Genomic DNA, 18,298 nt, shown 5'->3' on the forward strand with positions numbered 1-18,298 from the left:
AGGAAGCTTAAGATAATACTATTCCTTAGCCAATGTGTGTTTACATTTCCGCTGAAAGTGTAATAATCTTTAAACTCTGGCATTCACTTAATTAAACTCTGTTCTTTAATAAATGGTACAGTATACTTTCTAGTGCGAAAGAAAAAATCATATGTTACTTATAATGTTGTATATACAGTGGGTCTATTAAAAATTAACACTTAATTGTTAACACTATGGTATCAGAGATGTCACAAATTTCACATCCAGAGAAAGACGGTGGTATCTCCCATACACCAGTGTGGTGACTGGTGGGGTAAGCACTAATGATAACCATTGTATTGGGATGTGTGCAGAGAGACTAATTACTAACTACCTCAGTGACCTATGGCCTGATTGACGAAGGTGCCTAACTCCTTCCAGAGCTTGACCCTGGATGAAGTTGCTTAGGCCACTAGTGTTAATATTTTTCATTAAAATAAAGACTAAAAAGCACTTATGGTCCCATAGCACTTTACCAACTCTAAGCCTGTTCTCAATAGGTGCTGAGCACCTACAACCCTCAGTGAAATCAATGGGAGTTGTGGGTGCTCAGCCTTTCTTAACATCAGCTCCATATACATACAGCATCACTTTTGGTGCGGAGGGCAGCAGCCAAGCTAGCACTTAGCACAATTCAGAGCAGATGTGGGAAATAATGTATCTGCCCCCTTTTAAAGCACAAACATATTACAATCGCTAAGCAAACTCCTCCTAAAGTGACCTTCTTATAAGCGAATATCAGAAATTCTTATTTGATCATTATGTTTACACCAAGTACTTTCCAGAAAACATACTTGTTATGCACACATGGCACAATGTATTTTGACACAAGGGAGTATTAAGGGTACTGTTGAAAAGATATAAAGGAGTTAAAGAGAAAAGGAACACTGAAAGATCAGACTTGCCTTCCAAAGTAGCAAATCTGTAAAAAAAAATAAACTGGAAAGTAAAATATTTCGAGAATGTACAGAAAAAATGTACAGAAAAAAGTGATTAATTCTGCTCCCTTAATTTTTCTGGGTAGCAAGTAGCCCCACTGATTTCAGTGGGACCAGCTGTGCAGGTACTGCTCAACATCAGTAAAGGGGGCAGAATTGAGCCCTTAAGGTTGAAAGTGCTGAGAGTAAAATATTAAACATTGATTAAAACAAATTCTGACAGCTGGAGTTTGTTATTTTATTTCTGGTCAGGTTTCCAACAATTTCAGCGTGAGTTGCTGAAACACTGTAAAGGAGCCAAATATCACAGTCTAGGGTTACTATTATAAGAAATATGCTGATGCATTTCATTCTTCATTTCAAGGAAACACTGAACTGTTGAAAGAATGAAGTAATAGACAGGCTCATTCACTTTAAGGGATTGTAGCTATTGCTTAGAGAAAATAACTCCATCAATGCTGCTGTATGTCTCAAAGGAAACAGAAATTTTACCTGTGCATCTATGTTTTTACGGGAGGAGGCAGGTGTGTTGGCATAGGAGCTGATGGAGGAGCTGGTGTTAATGTCATCGGTGCTGAGGTTATCTATGGTGTCACTGATCCCACTGCTGACGGAGCTGCTGTCATCCCAGCTGCGGAAAGAAGCACATGCTTTATATCCAAGCAAGACAATACTATAGCTGTCGAGGAATCAAAAGACATACAAATGATAAAACGAAGTCTCAAGATGAAAAATATTATTGATACAGATATATCCAAAGTGCAACTTTTGACCGGTATAAGGCTTTACTTCTTGGTGACCTACTTTCTATTGGATAGCATATTCAATACTATAGATCATCATTTTATGATCACCTATTCTGTATTAGCAATAACATCCTGCCACCAGGATACTGGCTCAGCCCCCAGTTTGTATAGCAAAACAAAGTTTAAACTAAACATCACTCCCTACCTCCTCAGTCCCAGAGGAGAAGTTGTATGTTTAAGAAGATACTTTCTTGACAGATGAAGCAGGACTTTACTGACTCATCAGCATGGACAGGAACTTAAATTCAGTGGCGAAATTAATTTTTGAGCAAACTTCTGGACTCTGTCTTACTAACTGAACTTGGATAACAAACTATCATCTTCCATCACCAGCACCACCATCATCAGCACTTAGTTATACTGTGTGGTCGCCAAACAAGACAAAGGGACAGAAATTTATTTAGAAATAGCCAGCTGGTTGTAGTTTTTAAAGCTTTAATCAAAGAATGCATTTGTTGTTTAACTAATGCATAACCCTGCTAACCTTTACATTCATTCTCCTGCCAGCTAGGTAAGACAATATCTTATTATTTAGGACCAGCTTTTCCAGCACATGCTAGCTGCAGCTTTTTCCATCAAATATGAAAGACACAACTGGAAGTTTAGCACAAAAAATAACCACATATTTAAAGCAATTGGAAGGTCATAACAGACAAAAGAAAAAAAAATTCTAACATCAAGGCAGACACTCCACCCTTAATGTGCACTTAAAGTAAACTGCTCAAGTAAAGATTTACAAACTAGTATACAATGGCTTCTTTTCTAAGGATAATAAAACCCCATTTGAATAACTGTCCTACAGGCAACTCTCCAAAGATGCCTTTGGAGCCCTTGCAGCCTACTGGTAAATACACATTTCAGAAAATGTATAAACAAACATTTCATGGACAAAGTAGCTGTAAAGAAGCGCAAGTATCTATGGCAGTGCTTCTCCAGCTATATTAGAATATGGTCCGCAGATTTACAGAAATCCAATCCCCTACTTTTCTTACAACATTTCCTGTCTGCTTTTATAGTCCTGTATTCCCTAAGACCAATAAGGGTCGCTGGACCATTGTTTAGAAATCACTCACAAACGGATACACAGGCTACATAATGTAAGTTTGTTTGTTTTTAATTGTATGATTATACATAAACCCAAAGACAAATGGGTTGTAGAGGTTAGAGCTGAGGAATGGGAGCCAGATTTTCCTGTATTATATTCTCAGGTCTGCCACTGACATTCTGCATAACCTTTTGCAACCACTTCCATCATGTGCTTCACTTTCCCTATTTGTGTTTACAAAGATACCTACTCTAATGTATTGCATGAAGTTTAAAATAATGTCTTTTTAAAGTGCTTTTTGCTCAGAGTATATAAAAGCAGCATTTAAAATTACAAGAAAAAGGATTTGTAAACTCAGGCTAGCTTGTCTACATGGGCACATTAAAAGTTCATCCAAATTAACTGAAGATATGCATTTAGAGTGAATTGGTTAAACCACAAGACATCCCTGTGTGGAACCTCTCATTCGGCATTAAAGTGGCCTTACTTTTGGTTTAGTTTAATTGCTAAATTCACACTTCTTGTTAATTTAGATCAATTTTCCTGAGGGTCCCCATGCAGACAAGCCCTGAGTTTTGCAAACTCAACACATAATTTGAGAAGTTTGCAAGACCCTGAATCTTAAGTTCAAAAGGACAACAGAAGTTCACATATTTGGTGTTACTATTGTTTAGAAGAAAAAGATTTTTTCCCCCTAGGGCTAGTTTAATTTGGTTATATTTTGAAGAAGAAGCACGTAGTAAGAGAAAAACAAAGATTTAAGCTTTTTTAAATTAAATCTAAGAATCCTTGGAATATAACTAAATAAGCAAAAAGACCCTACAACAACAGTTTTGTTGCAATTGCTGTTTCTAGTATTCCTTGTATATACCACAGCTCATTATGTATGACCACACGGCATTCTCAAACTCCAATAGGCCCTGATTCAGCAAGACACTTAAGCATGTACTTAACATTAAGCACCTGAGTAGCCCTATTGACATCAATCAGTTCCCTTGACTTCAATTAGCCTGTTTACATGCTTACAGTGAAGCATGTGATTGCTGAATTGGAGACATAGTGCCTATGAACAAAGTCAGAAACATGCATGTGACTGTACTAGTTGTTGTGGCTTTAAACAGAGACTGCAAAGTGTTTTTGTTTAAATATTTGATCTACCTTAAATTTGTTATACTCTGATGGAGAAGGTTAACCATTTAAATCTTATGTATTAAAAAATATACTACTTCATTACCAAATAAAAAAAAAACACACAGAATTGCAACATATGTGGGGCCCAGAGCTAGAATATCTTGCATTTTGCCTGAATGCTAAATTACACTATTCTTGAAGCAATGCTGATGTCACCAGTAAATGATACTGATGCACAAGCAAAGCTGTTTTGACAGCATAAGATGGGACATAAGCTAAAATCAACCAGGTCAATTCCAGCTTTACTCCAAAGCATTTCAGAGTGGGGGGGCGGGGGAATCAGTCTTTAACAAAAAGGGAAAGAATTAGATGGGCAGGAAAAAGAAACCTTGTGCTATTTAAAACAGAATTTTTAAAAAAGGCTATATAAGCAATTACTTCGCACCGTACTTTCAAGCAAGACAGATCCTTGACTTTATTTTAATATAACTGTTGTACTCTGCACTCTGTAGATAAGATCATCATGGAAGTAGTTTTATCTGTTACTTGGCTAAATCTTTCAAAAATAAAATCTGTACAACATACATCTCAGTACAAACAGTAGGAGGATTAATTTGATCCAATTAAAATACATGCATATTTTAACCTCTTTTTCTTCATTCCAGTGTATGTAAAGTTATTCGTCCAGTATTCTGAAGAAATAATAATATGGTGCGTAGTACACATTACACTATATCCTATCATATACACAGGGTCATAAAAAACGTAGAGCTCTAAAAAATGTATAAATCGAATCACTGTGTACATCGCCCTGCAAAGGCAGGGTATAGTCTCCTCATAGAGGACCTAATCAGTTACCAAATTGATAAATGTCCATTTCACATTGTTTCTTTAAAAGATGCCCCAAAACCACATGAATTAGTTCACATTATTACCTTGCTTCCGTGTCTTGATGGTTAAAGTCAAAAGAGAGGAAGCAGAAAAGGAACTCTAACAGCCCTCACAATTACAACATTCCTGGCTCTCTGAGCCATGATAACTTCTTTGTAATTTAGCTGGTGCAATTAATAATTTCTGATGTCAGCAAAAGTCAACTCAGCCATAACGCAAAGCTGGAGCCTTTGGGCTTTCCTTCATCCACTTGATCAATCAACTGAAACTCTACTTGGGTTACTCAAAATTACATGAATTCTTAGAAGTATATTTATTTCAACCTCTTGCCCCACGTGCATGGAAGTAGTACAACAACATTCTCAAAGGATATCAGCACAACTGAAAACATGTCAGATTGTAAATGGGGTCAAGGTATAGCCTGCGATTTCAGATATTGTAACATCTGAAGAGATAAGAGACATCCAAAGGGTGTAACAAGACCCTAGAGAGGCCTGGAGCTCTCAGAGCTCTCAGTCACAGTACCATCAAGTTTAAGGGACGACTAGATCATCTAGTCTGACCTCCTGTATATCACAGGCCACCAACACCACCCAACATACTTGTATTAATTAAGACGGAGTAAATGGGCCAAAGATGTTAACATAACACCCACGCACTAAACCTAATAACTGAAATAAGAAAAAAAGCACTACAAACCACAGAAGACTAGATTATTATGTGCAACAGGCAGAGACTAGGAAGAACTGATTTGCACCAGTGCTCAAGTACCCTGTAATAGCAGGAAAATAATTAATGAGATATACCCACATAATCCTGGCAAGTGATCCACACCCCACGCGCCGCAGAGGAAGGCAAAATATGCCCACTGTCATTGCCAAACTGATCCGGGGGAAAATTCCTTCCCAACTCCATCCATGGAGATCAGTTAGATTCTGAACCGTTGAATCAATGGAAGTTTGGGTGCTAATTATCGGTCAGGATCAGGCCTACACCATGCACTGAGGAACAGACTCTATTATACCACTAATAATAATTTCTGGCTGATGTTATATTTGAATAGCATCTGTTTCCTGATGCTCTGAATTGAAAATAAAGTTTCACAATGAAATCCGGGATATGTAAGAACCTGAATAGCCTAGTATCAACATATCAACTTGAATATTTTCATGTCTACTTTTGGAAAATGGGGGAAGGCCCCTGTCAAGCATCCAATTGTCGGCCTAACTCTCTCATACCTTACCCTGTTCTACCGTGTGACTCATCACCTCATAGACAACAAGCTGACCCAAATGATGAATTAACTAAGGGTCCTTGGGTTTTCCCCCCCCCCCCCCCCCCAGTTACTGTTTCTCTGACCCACATACACTTCTCCTCCTATTCGAAAGCTGCCTTCATGCTCTCTGCCAGCACAGGAATACAATCTCTTCTATAGCAGCAATCTCTCCTAAGAGGTGCTTTAGAGCAGTGGTTCTGAACCAAGGGTCCGAAGCCCCTGGGGTCTGTGAGCAGGTTTCAGGGGGTCCGACAAGCAGGGCCAGCATTAGATTCACTGGGGCCCAGGTCAGAAAGCCAAAGCCCCACCAAATGAGGCTGAACCCTGGGCCATGAGGAACTTAGCTTTGCGGGGGCCCCTGTGGTATGGGGCCCCAGGCAATTGCCCTGCTTTCTACTCCCTAACGTCGGCCCTGGCTTTTCTATGCAGAAAGCCAGTTGTTGTGGCTGTGGAGTTTTTATAGCGTGTTGGGGAGGGCCTCGGAAAGAAAAAAAGTTGACCAGTGGTTTTCAAACTTTTTTTCTGGCGACCCAGTTGAAAAAAATTGTTGATGCCCACGACCCAACGGAGCTGGGGATGAGGGGCTTGGGGTGTGGCCTGGCTGATTGCGCCACTCCCGAGGGGCCAGAGCAATTCCCTGCCCCGGGACCAGCCCTGGCTGCTCAGCCCAGCAGACACAGTCGCCTCCCAGCAGGGCTGGTGAGTGAGGCCAGGAGGCAGGGAGTGGGTCTCTGGAGGGCCTGGGGGAGTGCTGCTGGGCTGTGAGGGGGTGGGGAAGATCTGTGTGGTGGGGCACCAGGGAGTGGGGGTTCTGTGGGGGGACTGTGGGCAGAGGGGTGCTGGGCAGGGGTGGTGTTGTGCAGGGCGCTGTGGCAGGGTCGGGGGGGGCGCTGAGCATAGCGGGTCCGGGCGGGGGTGTCTCTGGCCATAGAGAATCGGGGGGAGGGGGGGGTGTTCCAGTGTTGGGCGGGAGGAGGGGGAGAATGTGTGGTGCGGCATGGGCCCACCCCGAGGGGAAGGGGCATGCCGGCAGCACAGGGCCAGGCGGGCCATTGTGCATTTTGCAACTGCTGGTTTGTAAATAGTGTCCTCGCACTGGGCTGGGCGGAGTGGGGCCGCCTCTGCCATGTCTTGCCCCTGGCTGACCCCCTACTCCAGGGACCGACCCCCCTGCACCATGCTCCACTGCCCCATGGGGGCCCACAAATATGTTTGGCGACAGGCCCACCAAAGGTTAATCCGGCCCTGCTTGTTGCTGTTGTGTGTGTGTTTTTTTAAAACAATCTATCAGCATATTCCCATTTAATAATATTCTTGTCCATAGAGTTGTCTGCTTTTGTCTATTTGGAAGGTGCGTAAGTATCACCACACAATCCTCAGGACAGCCTACCACAGCAGTGATATTCATATTAGCATAGATTAGCATATTCAATGCAAACTATCAGTTAAATCATTACTAACTAGTGCCATTGTCGAAGTTTGAATTTTGCCCTTAAACTGATGTGTGTATTTTATAACTTCTCTCTGGAGCTACAAAATTACAATGAACAGCTCAAAAGGATCGTTTGTCAAAGAGGGGAAGCAGAGCCTTGGGGCATCTACAGTATTTCAACTGGAAACATGGCAATTATACTTTTCCACCTAAAGCTTTAACTGTTTATTTGCTGATTGAGGAAGAAAAACTTCATAGTACAAAATTAAAAAACAAACACATAAAAACTTAAAAACTCATAAAATCTTCCAAGAAGAAAGTCTCACAATAAAGCTATACTTAAATTTCCATTGTTTCCTTTGGGATCCAGGATGATACTGACATGATTGTAACAGGAGTTCAAGAAACCATATAGAATCACTTGCATGCTTCCCCCCCCAAAATGTTATAATACTAGATGTCAAATAAATGTCTGCAAAAGAGTGGCTGAAGACAGCATCTATTTGAAAGAGTAACTGTGAATTTAACGAAAATATTTCATATGCATATGAATCATCTACAATATTCTTCAGTAAGTCCCCTTTGTCACAATTCTATATGTTTACTTAAATTTTAAAATGAAACATTTCAGAGCCAACTAAATTTGGAGTTTAGAGGCACCAATGTTACATTTGAACAGCTCTGAAAAGTGATAATGCCAAAACATTTTAAAAAAGCAAACCATGAAGGATCTGACCATCATGTAGCAAGTTTCCAGCTGGTCTTGTTGAGACAGATCTAATCCTTTCGGACTTTCAGAAATCTTGCCAAAGCTGCTCAGACCATTTTAGTTTTTAGGGAATATTCAGTTTTTATTCAATAAAACATTCCGTTTCATTAAATTTTATTTTAACTAAGATATGATTTCAGGAATATTTTTGAAGACTATATTAGAAAAAGAATAGTAATCAGCAGACGATAATATTTAGTCTAGCAAAAGACATTTAAAAGATTTATAAAAGTTATAGGTGCCCTCTTCACATTTACTCTGCCCCCTTTCTTAGTCCCTAATCAAAATTTTTCTATCAGCAGTGACATAGTATTCTTTCCCTCTTTCCTGCTCTTTTAAAACAGGAACAAGACCAGCCACTGACAGACTTTCTGTGTGCACAATCAAGCGCACACCACCTAGGGGATTTTCATCCCATCTGAGCTTGTCCCATGGAATCTACCTTCAGAAACATTCTGAAGATCTCAGGGGGAAAAAAAAAAACCACCATGTCAGTTTCTATAGAAACTAGTAATCTCACATTGGAAAAGCAGAAATTTAAAGCGTGATATCATCATGCTTTACCTGATCGTATTTGGAGTCAAAGAATCATCAGCTAATCACTATATATAACCACTAAGCACTGCTGTATTAAGTTGCAAACATTTGACTGGTGGAACTTGTTTTTTGGCCATTGTTCAACACAATTGTTCCTGTGAAACTACACTGCCTCGAGGGGTTGGAGATAAATCAGTATGAGTTAGTGTGTCTGACCCAAATGTAGGATTAGCACTAACCCACAGCAAAGTGAAAGGAATCCTGTAAAACGTTTTTAGTCAGATATTAACTCTTGTTTGCTGGAGTTGCACTTCACCATTCATATTTTGTAGATCTTCTTATCTAAGTACTTGCATAGTTCCCTTTACTGTAGTTTCTGAGTACCTATGAAGTGTACAAGTAAGGGACTAATCTTGAAATTAGTGCACAGGAAGGGGCCCCTGTGCCTCTGAGTCTGCCTGCATAGTCAATTGCAGGATCAGGGCCTAATTTAGCCACCAGTTGAATGCCTAGGCCTTGACCTGGATCTCACCCCATTTTCTTGCAGCTCCATTGACTCCCCTGGAGTTACTCCTGATTTACACTAGTGGAAGTTGGCAGGAGAATCAGAACTCTTGTACCATTGCTGAGATCAAGGTTAAGCTTTACTGTTAGTGATAATAATCCCTATAAAAATGTTGTACCATACTTTTGTTTTAGTAACAGATAAGTCCTTTGTTTTCCAAACAGTAAAAGCAACAAATCAAGGCTGGAAATCAATAGTACTTATTTACACCCCACCCGAACGCAAGCGCGCGCACACACACACACCAACCAAAGATATAAACTCTGATCCAGTGTACAGTTTGTATAAATGGGTGGTGAAGTGAGGAAGCCCACAGAGCTGAAAGAGGTGGTTTTGAGGGCTGTAGTGGCCCCTGCAATTGTTGCGTTCCCTAAGCCACTGCACAAACTCTCTGCATTCTTCCCCTTTACAACTGATCTGTAGTATTTTTACTGTTTTCAGGCTCTTCCACATCCACAGAGAGAGTGCAGGATTTTCCTCATGGACATATATGGGAGTTCTGCATGTGGATCACAATTGGGATTTGCCTTTTCTTTTTTCATTAAATGTTCTCCTCCTCTCTCCAACTGGAGGAAATCAATAGTGTGAACACTCAGAGCTAAACATGCAGAGCACATCTACATTGACTGGAGCAGAGGGACTGGGCTAAGAAACATGCTCCGGGATGACTGATCAGAGCAATTCCCACAGTGTTGAGAATTACCTTGCAGAATTTCAGACTATTTGTGAATTTCAGACTCTTTGGGTCTTTCTGTAGTTGCCCCTTGATTTTGCCCCTGCCAAAGATTTTACACTTCTCCTGATCCAAAAGCTGACACCTCCAGGATCACAGTGCCCTCTTACATTGTACTAGGGCATTAGTTCAATAACAACTCAAAGAAGAGAGTGCTACCTATTGAAATACCAACAGCATTTCCTGACACAATGCCTTCTGAATACCTAGATCTTCTCTGGAGGTCTCCCATCCAAGTACTAGTTCCGGACCTTATTTAGCTTGTGAGATCTTATAGGATCACATCAGAAGGAGATACAGTTGTGGAAATTCTGCTTCACAGATTAAGAAAAGATTGTACATTAGAGATCCACATTTCTGATACAATATAAAAATATTGTCCGTAATGCAAAGGCATATAGAATAAGAGCTAGTGAGCTGGATTCTTATAGTTTTGATGTAAATCAACCATTAAAATGTGGGAGGAAAGGCGTGAACTACAGTAAAGAAACAAAAATATCCTGAAATGCAACAGGTATTCAGATTCCATGGTGATAACCTAGATGGATAGAATAGCCAGCATTAGAATAGCAAGCATAGTGGGGAAAGCTCTGAGCATTATTATCCCACGTTGGTGTTTCTGCTCACACTCAAACAGGACAACCTATATGCACATGTGAGTGTCAAGTGCCATGAACTCACTGAGAAGGCCATCCCAAAAGATGGATGGACACTCCATACGCTCACATAACTGAAACCTACCTGTAAGTGGCACGGTAGAATGTGACCTCTTCTTTCCCTGTCATCCCGTTTTTCCTCTCCTGCCTTTATGCAGTATTGCAATGACAGCATGGGGGGCATGGATCAGCATTCATGTTGCACTCCCTGTCAGTACCTGGACTGGGCCAGGGAAGCTAATGATCCAACCAATGGACCAAATTTGGTGATGAATCCTGGTCACATGCCCCCTGAGTTACACCTCTACCCCGATATAACGCGACCTGATAGAACATGAATTTGGATATAATGCAGTAAAGCAGCGCTCTGGGGGGGGGGGGAAATGCGCACTCTGGTGGATCAAAGCAAGTTCGATATAACGCGGTTTCACCTATAACGCAGTAAGATTTTTTGGCTCCCGAGGACAGCGTTATATCGGGGTAGAGGTGTAGTTGTGCATATGTTAAGAAGAATGACAGCATTATACAAAAGTTCTCCAATCTCTTCAGGTCTGCCCATTGCTATCCGCCTCAATCAAGATTCAGCACAGGAAACTGCAGAGGGAAAGTGCAGAACTCCTGTGTGCCAAGAACTGAAGTAACTGCCAGTCATTGAAGCTCTCCTTCATTATTTATAATGGACCATAAAAGTGCTTTATAAAATAATTAAGGTTCAGCTCCTGCCCCAAACTGCATACAATCAAACAGAGTTTTTTCACATTTGGAACATCTCTTACATACTGATGAAAGGCAGCTGAACACACACAGACACAGGGATAATGTATGCACACTTACACTGTGCTCCCACAGTAAAAAGAGGGCAGAGACTAAATTTGGTCTTGCTAAAACATTAGAATTTGCCAACATATGTTCTGAATAAAATCAAACTTGGCAATAAAAGTAGTTAATTTGATCACTGGGAGCAGGATTGACCCCAAAGAAGCCAAACCACTGAAGAAAGAATGACTTATCATGCCATGATTTAAAAGAACAAACACACTCACACAATCAATCCATAGAATCCATTTTACTACTTAATTATACAGACACATTGTGCTGAAGTTGTCAGTATCAGCTCAGTAAGCAGTTGGGGTAATTGCAACATTTTAAGTAGCATCAATAAGTCTTAGGCTTGTTTCAAAGAAATTGCAAACGTAAAGGATCTTACTCCTTAACTCAGGCAAGTACTTCCATGGAAGCCAATGAAACTTTGCACATGAGTAAGAACTACATGCATGAAAAAAAGACTGCAGATCAAATCCTAAAATGTCAAAGAGCAGACCTCACTCACAATGGCGTGACAACAGCCCCAAAAGCTATTGTTACACAGTGCAGAGCGTGAGAGCGCTCACTCTTGTAAAAGCAGGTTCTTAATTTTGCACAAAAAGCAAACTAACAGTGCAAGAATATTACAAAGCCCCTAACATAGCTTCCTGAGTGGGATGAAAGGTCTGTAACTCTAATGGGAAAGATACTGATTTCTAAACCAAGTTACTTATAATGAAATAATTTAAGAACAACTTCATGCTAAGAGTTAGTCAATAAATATATTTGTAACTGGCTGAAGCATAGATGAAGTCAGTAGAAAAAAATATACTATCTGTCAATTCTTGCATATTAAATTCTGTTATTTTATGAAAATATACCTAAAACAATAAAATCCTGATTTAATTTATTATTCTGCACTTAAAATGGAATACGGAGTGAAGTGAGAAAGAAGCAAAGTTCTAAGATTTACTGCATAATTCATCACATATTCTGCTTCCAATGTTGCTTCCGGTGTAAAAACTGACTCTATTTAAACAAAGCTCTTACACAGAGTTCGTGCTTTTGAAAGTATAGAAAACTTCCTACCTTGTAATATTCCTAGGCCAAAGCATTTCTCCACTTTGCTTCCCATGAAGAGTTCCAGAGAAGGGGCTTAGATTGATTTTACACGTTGATACCTTCATCAGGCTACCATTAAAAACTCTGCTAAAGAAACCAGCTTTTAATTTAAATATATTAAGAGATAGTTTAAGAAGCAGAGCAAGGTTGTTTTTCAGCAGAGCACTCAACACTTAGCAGCTCTGAAAGACACTAAAAGTAAGAGCTAGCTAGAAGGTGATCATCAAACTCCCCTGGAAAGAAATCTGATCCCTCAACTAAATTAACCTCTGAAGTGCTGAAGGAGTGAGAGGTCAAGACTTTCTGCTGGTACTAGGTCATCTGTGAAAAGTTGTAATGTGGTGGCAGTGAAGCGGCCAGATTATGCAAACCTCTAGATCAGATAATATAAGGTACGGAGTAAAAGCCCAAGTGAGAATACCTGTAACTTTGTATTTTCTACTAGTTCGGCAGCACAGTTTGATCACAGTTGCAACCCCTTAATCTGAAAAACACATTTCCTAATCCATTTTGATTTAAACCATGTTGAAAAATTAGAAACATTTTTCCTTTTTACCATTTTCACAGAAGACTCTCTGATAACACTGAATAAATACACTTGTTTGTTTACATTTATTGTATTTAAATGAGAATTTAGCAGTGTCAAAAGAGAATAATAGGCATTCCAATTATTTTACCATAACATATACATAGCCTTAAATGGATAAAACATAAATCCATTTCTTAGTGACTCTTTCAATTTTCAATACAAAGCCTGTGGCATGTGTGGCCTGAGGAATTATTATGGTACTGTGGCAAGGTATATAGATTTTGTCTGAGAAGGGTTTGAATTAACTAATCCATATTCACCACTGTAAAATAAGGAGTATACTACATCACTTCAAGTGAAACAGAAATGGCTAGTTATGTATACTGAATAGATGAAAAATTATGTTACAGTTAAGATTAAAAATAATTTTGAAGCCAACATGAAATAAATACAACTTGATGGAATTCTTCCAAAAACTTTGCAATCTCTTATATGAAATCACCTTTGAAATTCTACTACGGGAAATGATGTTGTTATATTTATTATTTGTATTACACTAGATCCCAAAGGCCCCAGTCAAGATTGTGCTGGATGCTGTACAAACATAAACTGAAAGTCTGTGGGACAGGAACTCTTTTATTTTAAAGGCCAGATTCCTGCAGTTGCATCTACGTGTTTAGAGCCTATGTGAAGTCTCAACGTGGATATGAGGCTCTACACAGATGGACCCAACCGTAGGATCAAGAAAACACCTATTCGTGCATGTAACTCAATACAGAGAGGAAGGAGAAAGACAAGAATGAGAATAATAGTAACACAAAGTTACATAGAACAGCTTGATCCAAAGCCCAATGAAGTAAGTGAAAAGATTCCCTTTGGCTGCACTGAGTGTTGGTTAGATCAGATCATAAGTGTTCCCAGTTTTTGTTGTTTTAAATAACTCCCATGGACATATGTTAATAAATGCTATCTGTTCTGGATCTATGCAACATAGCAAGTTATGAGGAATGATTCATTTGGTAATTTTTCTAAGGGTAATCAATGCCTGTATAATTAATGTGGTTCAGGACATACAATAAATAAAGTCCATTATGGTACAGCATATTTTCCAAGTAGTTCAAGCTCTAACCAGGAAAGAACACAACACATGTGAAGTGTATTCAGTTTCTGGGGAAGAGAACTTCCCTTGAAAAATGGAGGGTCTGGGGGGAAATTATTGGTGGGGCTGGTAGCACTGCCTATTATTAAGGTTGCCTGACACTTCACATTAGAAGTTTCTGTTTCCAGTTGCTTATAACTTTGCCAAACTTAACTCTTTGGGCTGAAATTTTCTATGCTCTATTTCTCCCTCAGATTGAATTTTCTGGGAAATTTCAGCAAAATGATGTAGTCATTTCAGAAAACAAGGCTAGGGGAAAAGACATTGTTTTGCCCATGTTAAAAAATGCTTGATATTGTGATGGAGGTGGACTGTGGCTGGGACTTGGAGGGATAAGACTGGAAATGTTTGGGCAAGGAGACTGGGACTGGATTAGTAAGGAGACTGGGGAGCTGGGGTGAAGGCAAGCTAGGAAGGGTTGAGTGAGGACACTGGGACTGGTAACTGATGGGGAGGGGAGCCTGGAAGTGGTTGGGTCAGGAGATTGGGGCTGGAGCTGGTGAGGGAAACACAAACAGACTGGGAGTAGGAATCAGTGGGCAGGGACAGGGAAATGGGGGCAGTGAGGTGGGAAAGAGATCTGACAAGGAGCTGATAGGCAGAGGGAGAACTGAGATCTGCTAGGCAAAAAGACTGTGACTATGAGCCAAGGAAGATTGAAATGGGATGAGGAGCCTGAGCAGGGAGACTGGGACTAGGACCCGGGAGTCATAGAGTGAAGAGACAGAATGGATGAGAAACCAGGAGGGGGGAACTTGGACTGACTGAGCAAGTAGACTTGAGCTGGGGGCAACTAACTGTGAAAAAAATATTATGTGATTGAGCAATTAAATACTGAATCATAACACATAAAGGGGTGAATTAAGGTTGCAACCACAATGATAAAGAGTCCTGTGGCACCTTATAGACTAACAGACGTATTGGAGCATAAGGTTTCGGGGTGAATACCCACTTCGTCAGATGAATGACGAAGTGGGTATTCACCCACGAAAGCTTATGCTCCAATACGTCTGTTAGTCTATAAGGTGCCACAGGACTCTGTCACTTTTTACAGATCCAGACTAACACGGCTACCCCTCTGATACTTAACCACAATGATGTTCTTTTAATATAGTTTTTGTGTTATTTAAAAATGACATTTCCTATAGTTTACACTATTACTGCTCACCTTCTAGGGTGACCAGATGTCCCGATTTTATAGGGACAGTCCCAATATTTGGGGCTCTCTCTTACATAGGCACCGATTACCCCTCACCCCCTGTCCCGATTGTTCACATTTGCCATCTGGTCACCCTACCACCTTCAAGCACACTGACTCCCAGCTTTACAGGAACAGACACACTCATTCATTTTTGCAAGACGATTTATTCATCAGGCTAAAAACTAGTGTTAGATTTCTAATCTATCTAGGTTAGATCTCAGTTATTCAGGTTACTGATGAGTGAGTGGGTCATGGAAGCAAGATGGGCAGACTTTCACATGAAGGGGTCAGGGAGAGGCAATACTGTGCTGTATCCTTAGTTTCATCTCTAGAAAAACACCAGTCATTCATTTGAAAGTCAAAGAGAACAGAAGGAAAGAAGTCAGAAAAAGTCTACCATAGTGGAGTATTAACCCTTTTGAGACTAAATATTCACCAGCATATAAATATATATCTTTTTTGCATTATGACATCTTTTTGGTTGAAAGAGTTAAAATGCAAGTGTTCCTAAGATTCTAAAATACATGCTCTAGGAAATAAATTCTCCTGCCAAAACCTCCAAATAAGCGAGTCAAAGCCCAAACTTCCCTTTCTATTCCCGAGCCTATATTTTAGTGGGTACCATGTTACTATAGTAACACAGAAGACTGGTTATTTAGAGGATGGTGGATGTGACAATGTGCTATTTAGAACAAATATAAATAATCAAAGCAACTTGGAAAAGCATTTAACATAAACGTTTGTGTTTTAGCAAGAAAAGAGAGGCTGTTAATGTAATTCCTTTCTGCAGCTGGACCATTATCTGTATTAAACTAGATTAGTGATGAATAAAAAATAGGAGCACCACTCTTATGCTTTTTAATGCGTCTCCAACTTGGAGCACAGTCACCCACTCTTTCACTGCATATTTGTATAATGACAAGGCTAGAAGCCTCATTAGCTTGTTGAGGATTACGTGGGAGAGATATTAAGGTAGTTACAGCATGCACTACTTTAAACAAAATATGCATTATCCATAACTCATAAAAAGAGAGTGAAAACACTGATGTGCTATTCATGCTCTACTCCTGCCTCTGTTGATACCAATGGTAACAGTCCTTGATGAACAATTTGTGTGTCATCTATTAGTTTGATCATACAAAAGTTATTATGCTGGATAACCAAACTGAATTAGCTCATTTTTCTTTTATAAGCTATAATACAACAACATTCATTTCTAGTTACTTGCCTACATAGGAAAGCCCTATTGGATTTTATAGAAAATTAGAGCATTTCTTTAGGTTTTCAGATCCATCCCATACAATTTTGTATTAAATTTTATCCGTTACAGCATTTTACAGGGTAGATTTAAAAAAACCTGTCTATTAAATTCAGTGGGCCTGATTCTCCACTCCACAATACCAGTTTTACACTGACATGTCGTCACTGGAGCCACTCTGTCATAGAACTGGTATAACAGTGCAGAAAGAGTCCTTATACATTTTAAAAATAATTCCTATTGAATATATATATAACACTTTGAAATTCTTTAGGACTTTTTTATTTAAATCAGAGTAGTAAAGGAAGGATTAGATTTCATTTTATTTTGAAAACCTATATACCAGGACTGAAATCAAACATGATTTTTCTAATAGTGATCAAAGCACTTAAAATGGGGATTTAGAACGGAAGTCCTGACACAACCTTTATCGGAGTGTTACAACTATATACTATGCTATGATGTATTCTTAGTGTAATTACCACAGGGAACAACAATGATGTAAGTCTGCAATTCAATACCCAGCCCTCATTTTAAAAAGTCTATGCTCAGGGGAAATAATGGGGTTCTGCATGACATATTCTAGTTCCTTTCAGTGTCAAATCAAATCTGAAACTTCAGCCTAGCAAATAGCAAAAAAAAACATAGCATCCAATCTGCTAATTCTCTAAATTCAAATAAAAACAAGATCATAGTCTTAAGGAATGATGCTGTTCACCGTACCCAAAGCTACAGCATCAGTCTTTATTTCCTTAACAATTCCTATTTTGTAACTATGAAGTGAGAGGGATTTTGCAGCATACGCCCATGGTACTGAAGATGCACAGAGGGACATTTCAAGACTGGTTTTACACTTAGTTATAATCATAGTTTAAAGTGTCAGGAAGTTTAGGAGATTAGCGTGTTATGGAAACAGTTTATGAAGGTGTTTTTGTTAGAATTTTCAAATAGCAATCTGGTGAGATAAGCTATGAGCAGCTTTACATTAAGCTCTGTTACAGTAGTTAAAGTTCAAGAGAGAAGTAAAGAGACCCCAGATATTAATTTACCTAAAGAGCAGCTGCTTAGAAAACACTGCAATGTGTCATACATACCTAGGGTAATAAAATCACAGAACGATAAGCCAAAGAGCAACCAGTTTCGGGGTACATTTTCCTCTTTATGTATGTGTGTAAATTCCATTAACATTAATTGGAGTTATGCCCATGCATTGAAAGGAGATAAAACAGTATGTGACTTAATACATGCATATAAAAAGTAAATCTTTGTTTTACGTCTCTTTTGAAAAGTGCCAGATTCTAAGACCACAATTATATGATCACATTCTATTCATGTGAGGTTAAAAATGCATAAGCCTATCCCATTTCAAACTCTGCCTTAGACAGCAATGTAATACTTGAACATTGATTTTTATTTTGTTATACC

At 39.4% G+C, this 18,298-nt stretch overlaps 1 protein-coding gene across 1 annotated transcript in view; it reads right to left on the bottom strand.

Moving 5' to 3' along the window:
* NAV2 (neuron navigator 2) overlaps positions 1-18,298 on the bottom strand; it is a 231,203-nt gene that overhangs the window by 64,947 nt on the left and 147,958 nt on the right. The window contains exon 12 of the mRNA XM_029911548.1: positions 1,452-1,590. Within this exon, the coding sequence (XP_029767408.1) occupies positions 1,452-1,590 (139 nt within the window). The remainder of the gene's footprint in view (positions 1-1,451; positions 1,591-18,298) is intronic.

The sequence above is a fragment of the Terrapene carolina genome, unplaced genomic scaffold, assembly GCF_002925995.2.
Source record: "Terrapene carolina triunguis isolate 2854851 unplaced genomic scaffold, T_m_triunguis-2.0 Scaffold96, whole genome shotgun sequence".
In the NCBI taxonomy this organism is placed as follows: domain Eukaryota; kingdom Metazoa; phylum Chordata; order Testudines; family Emydidae; genus Terrapene; species Terrapene triunguis.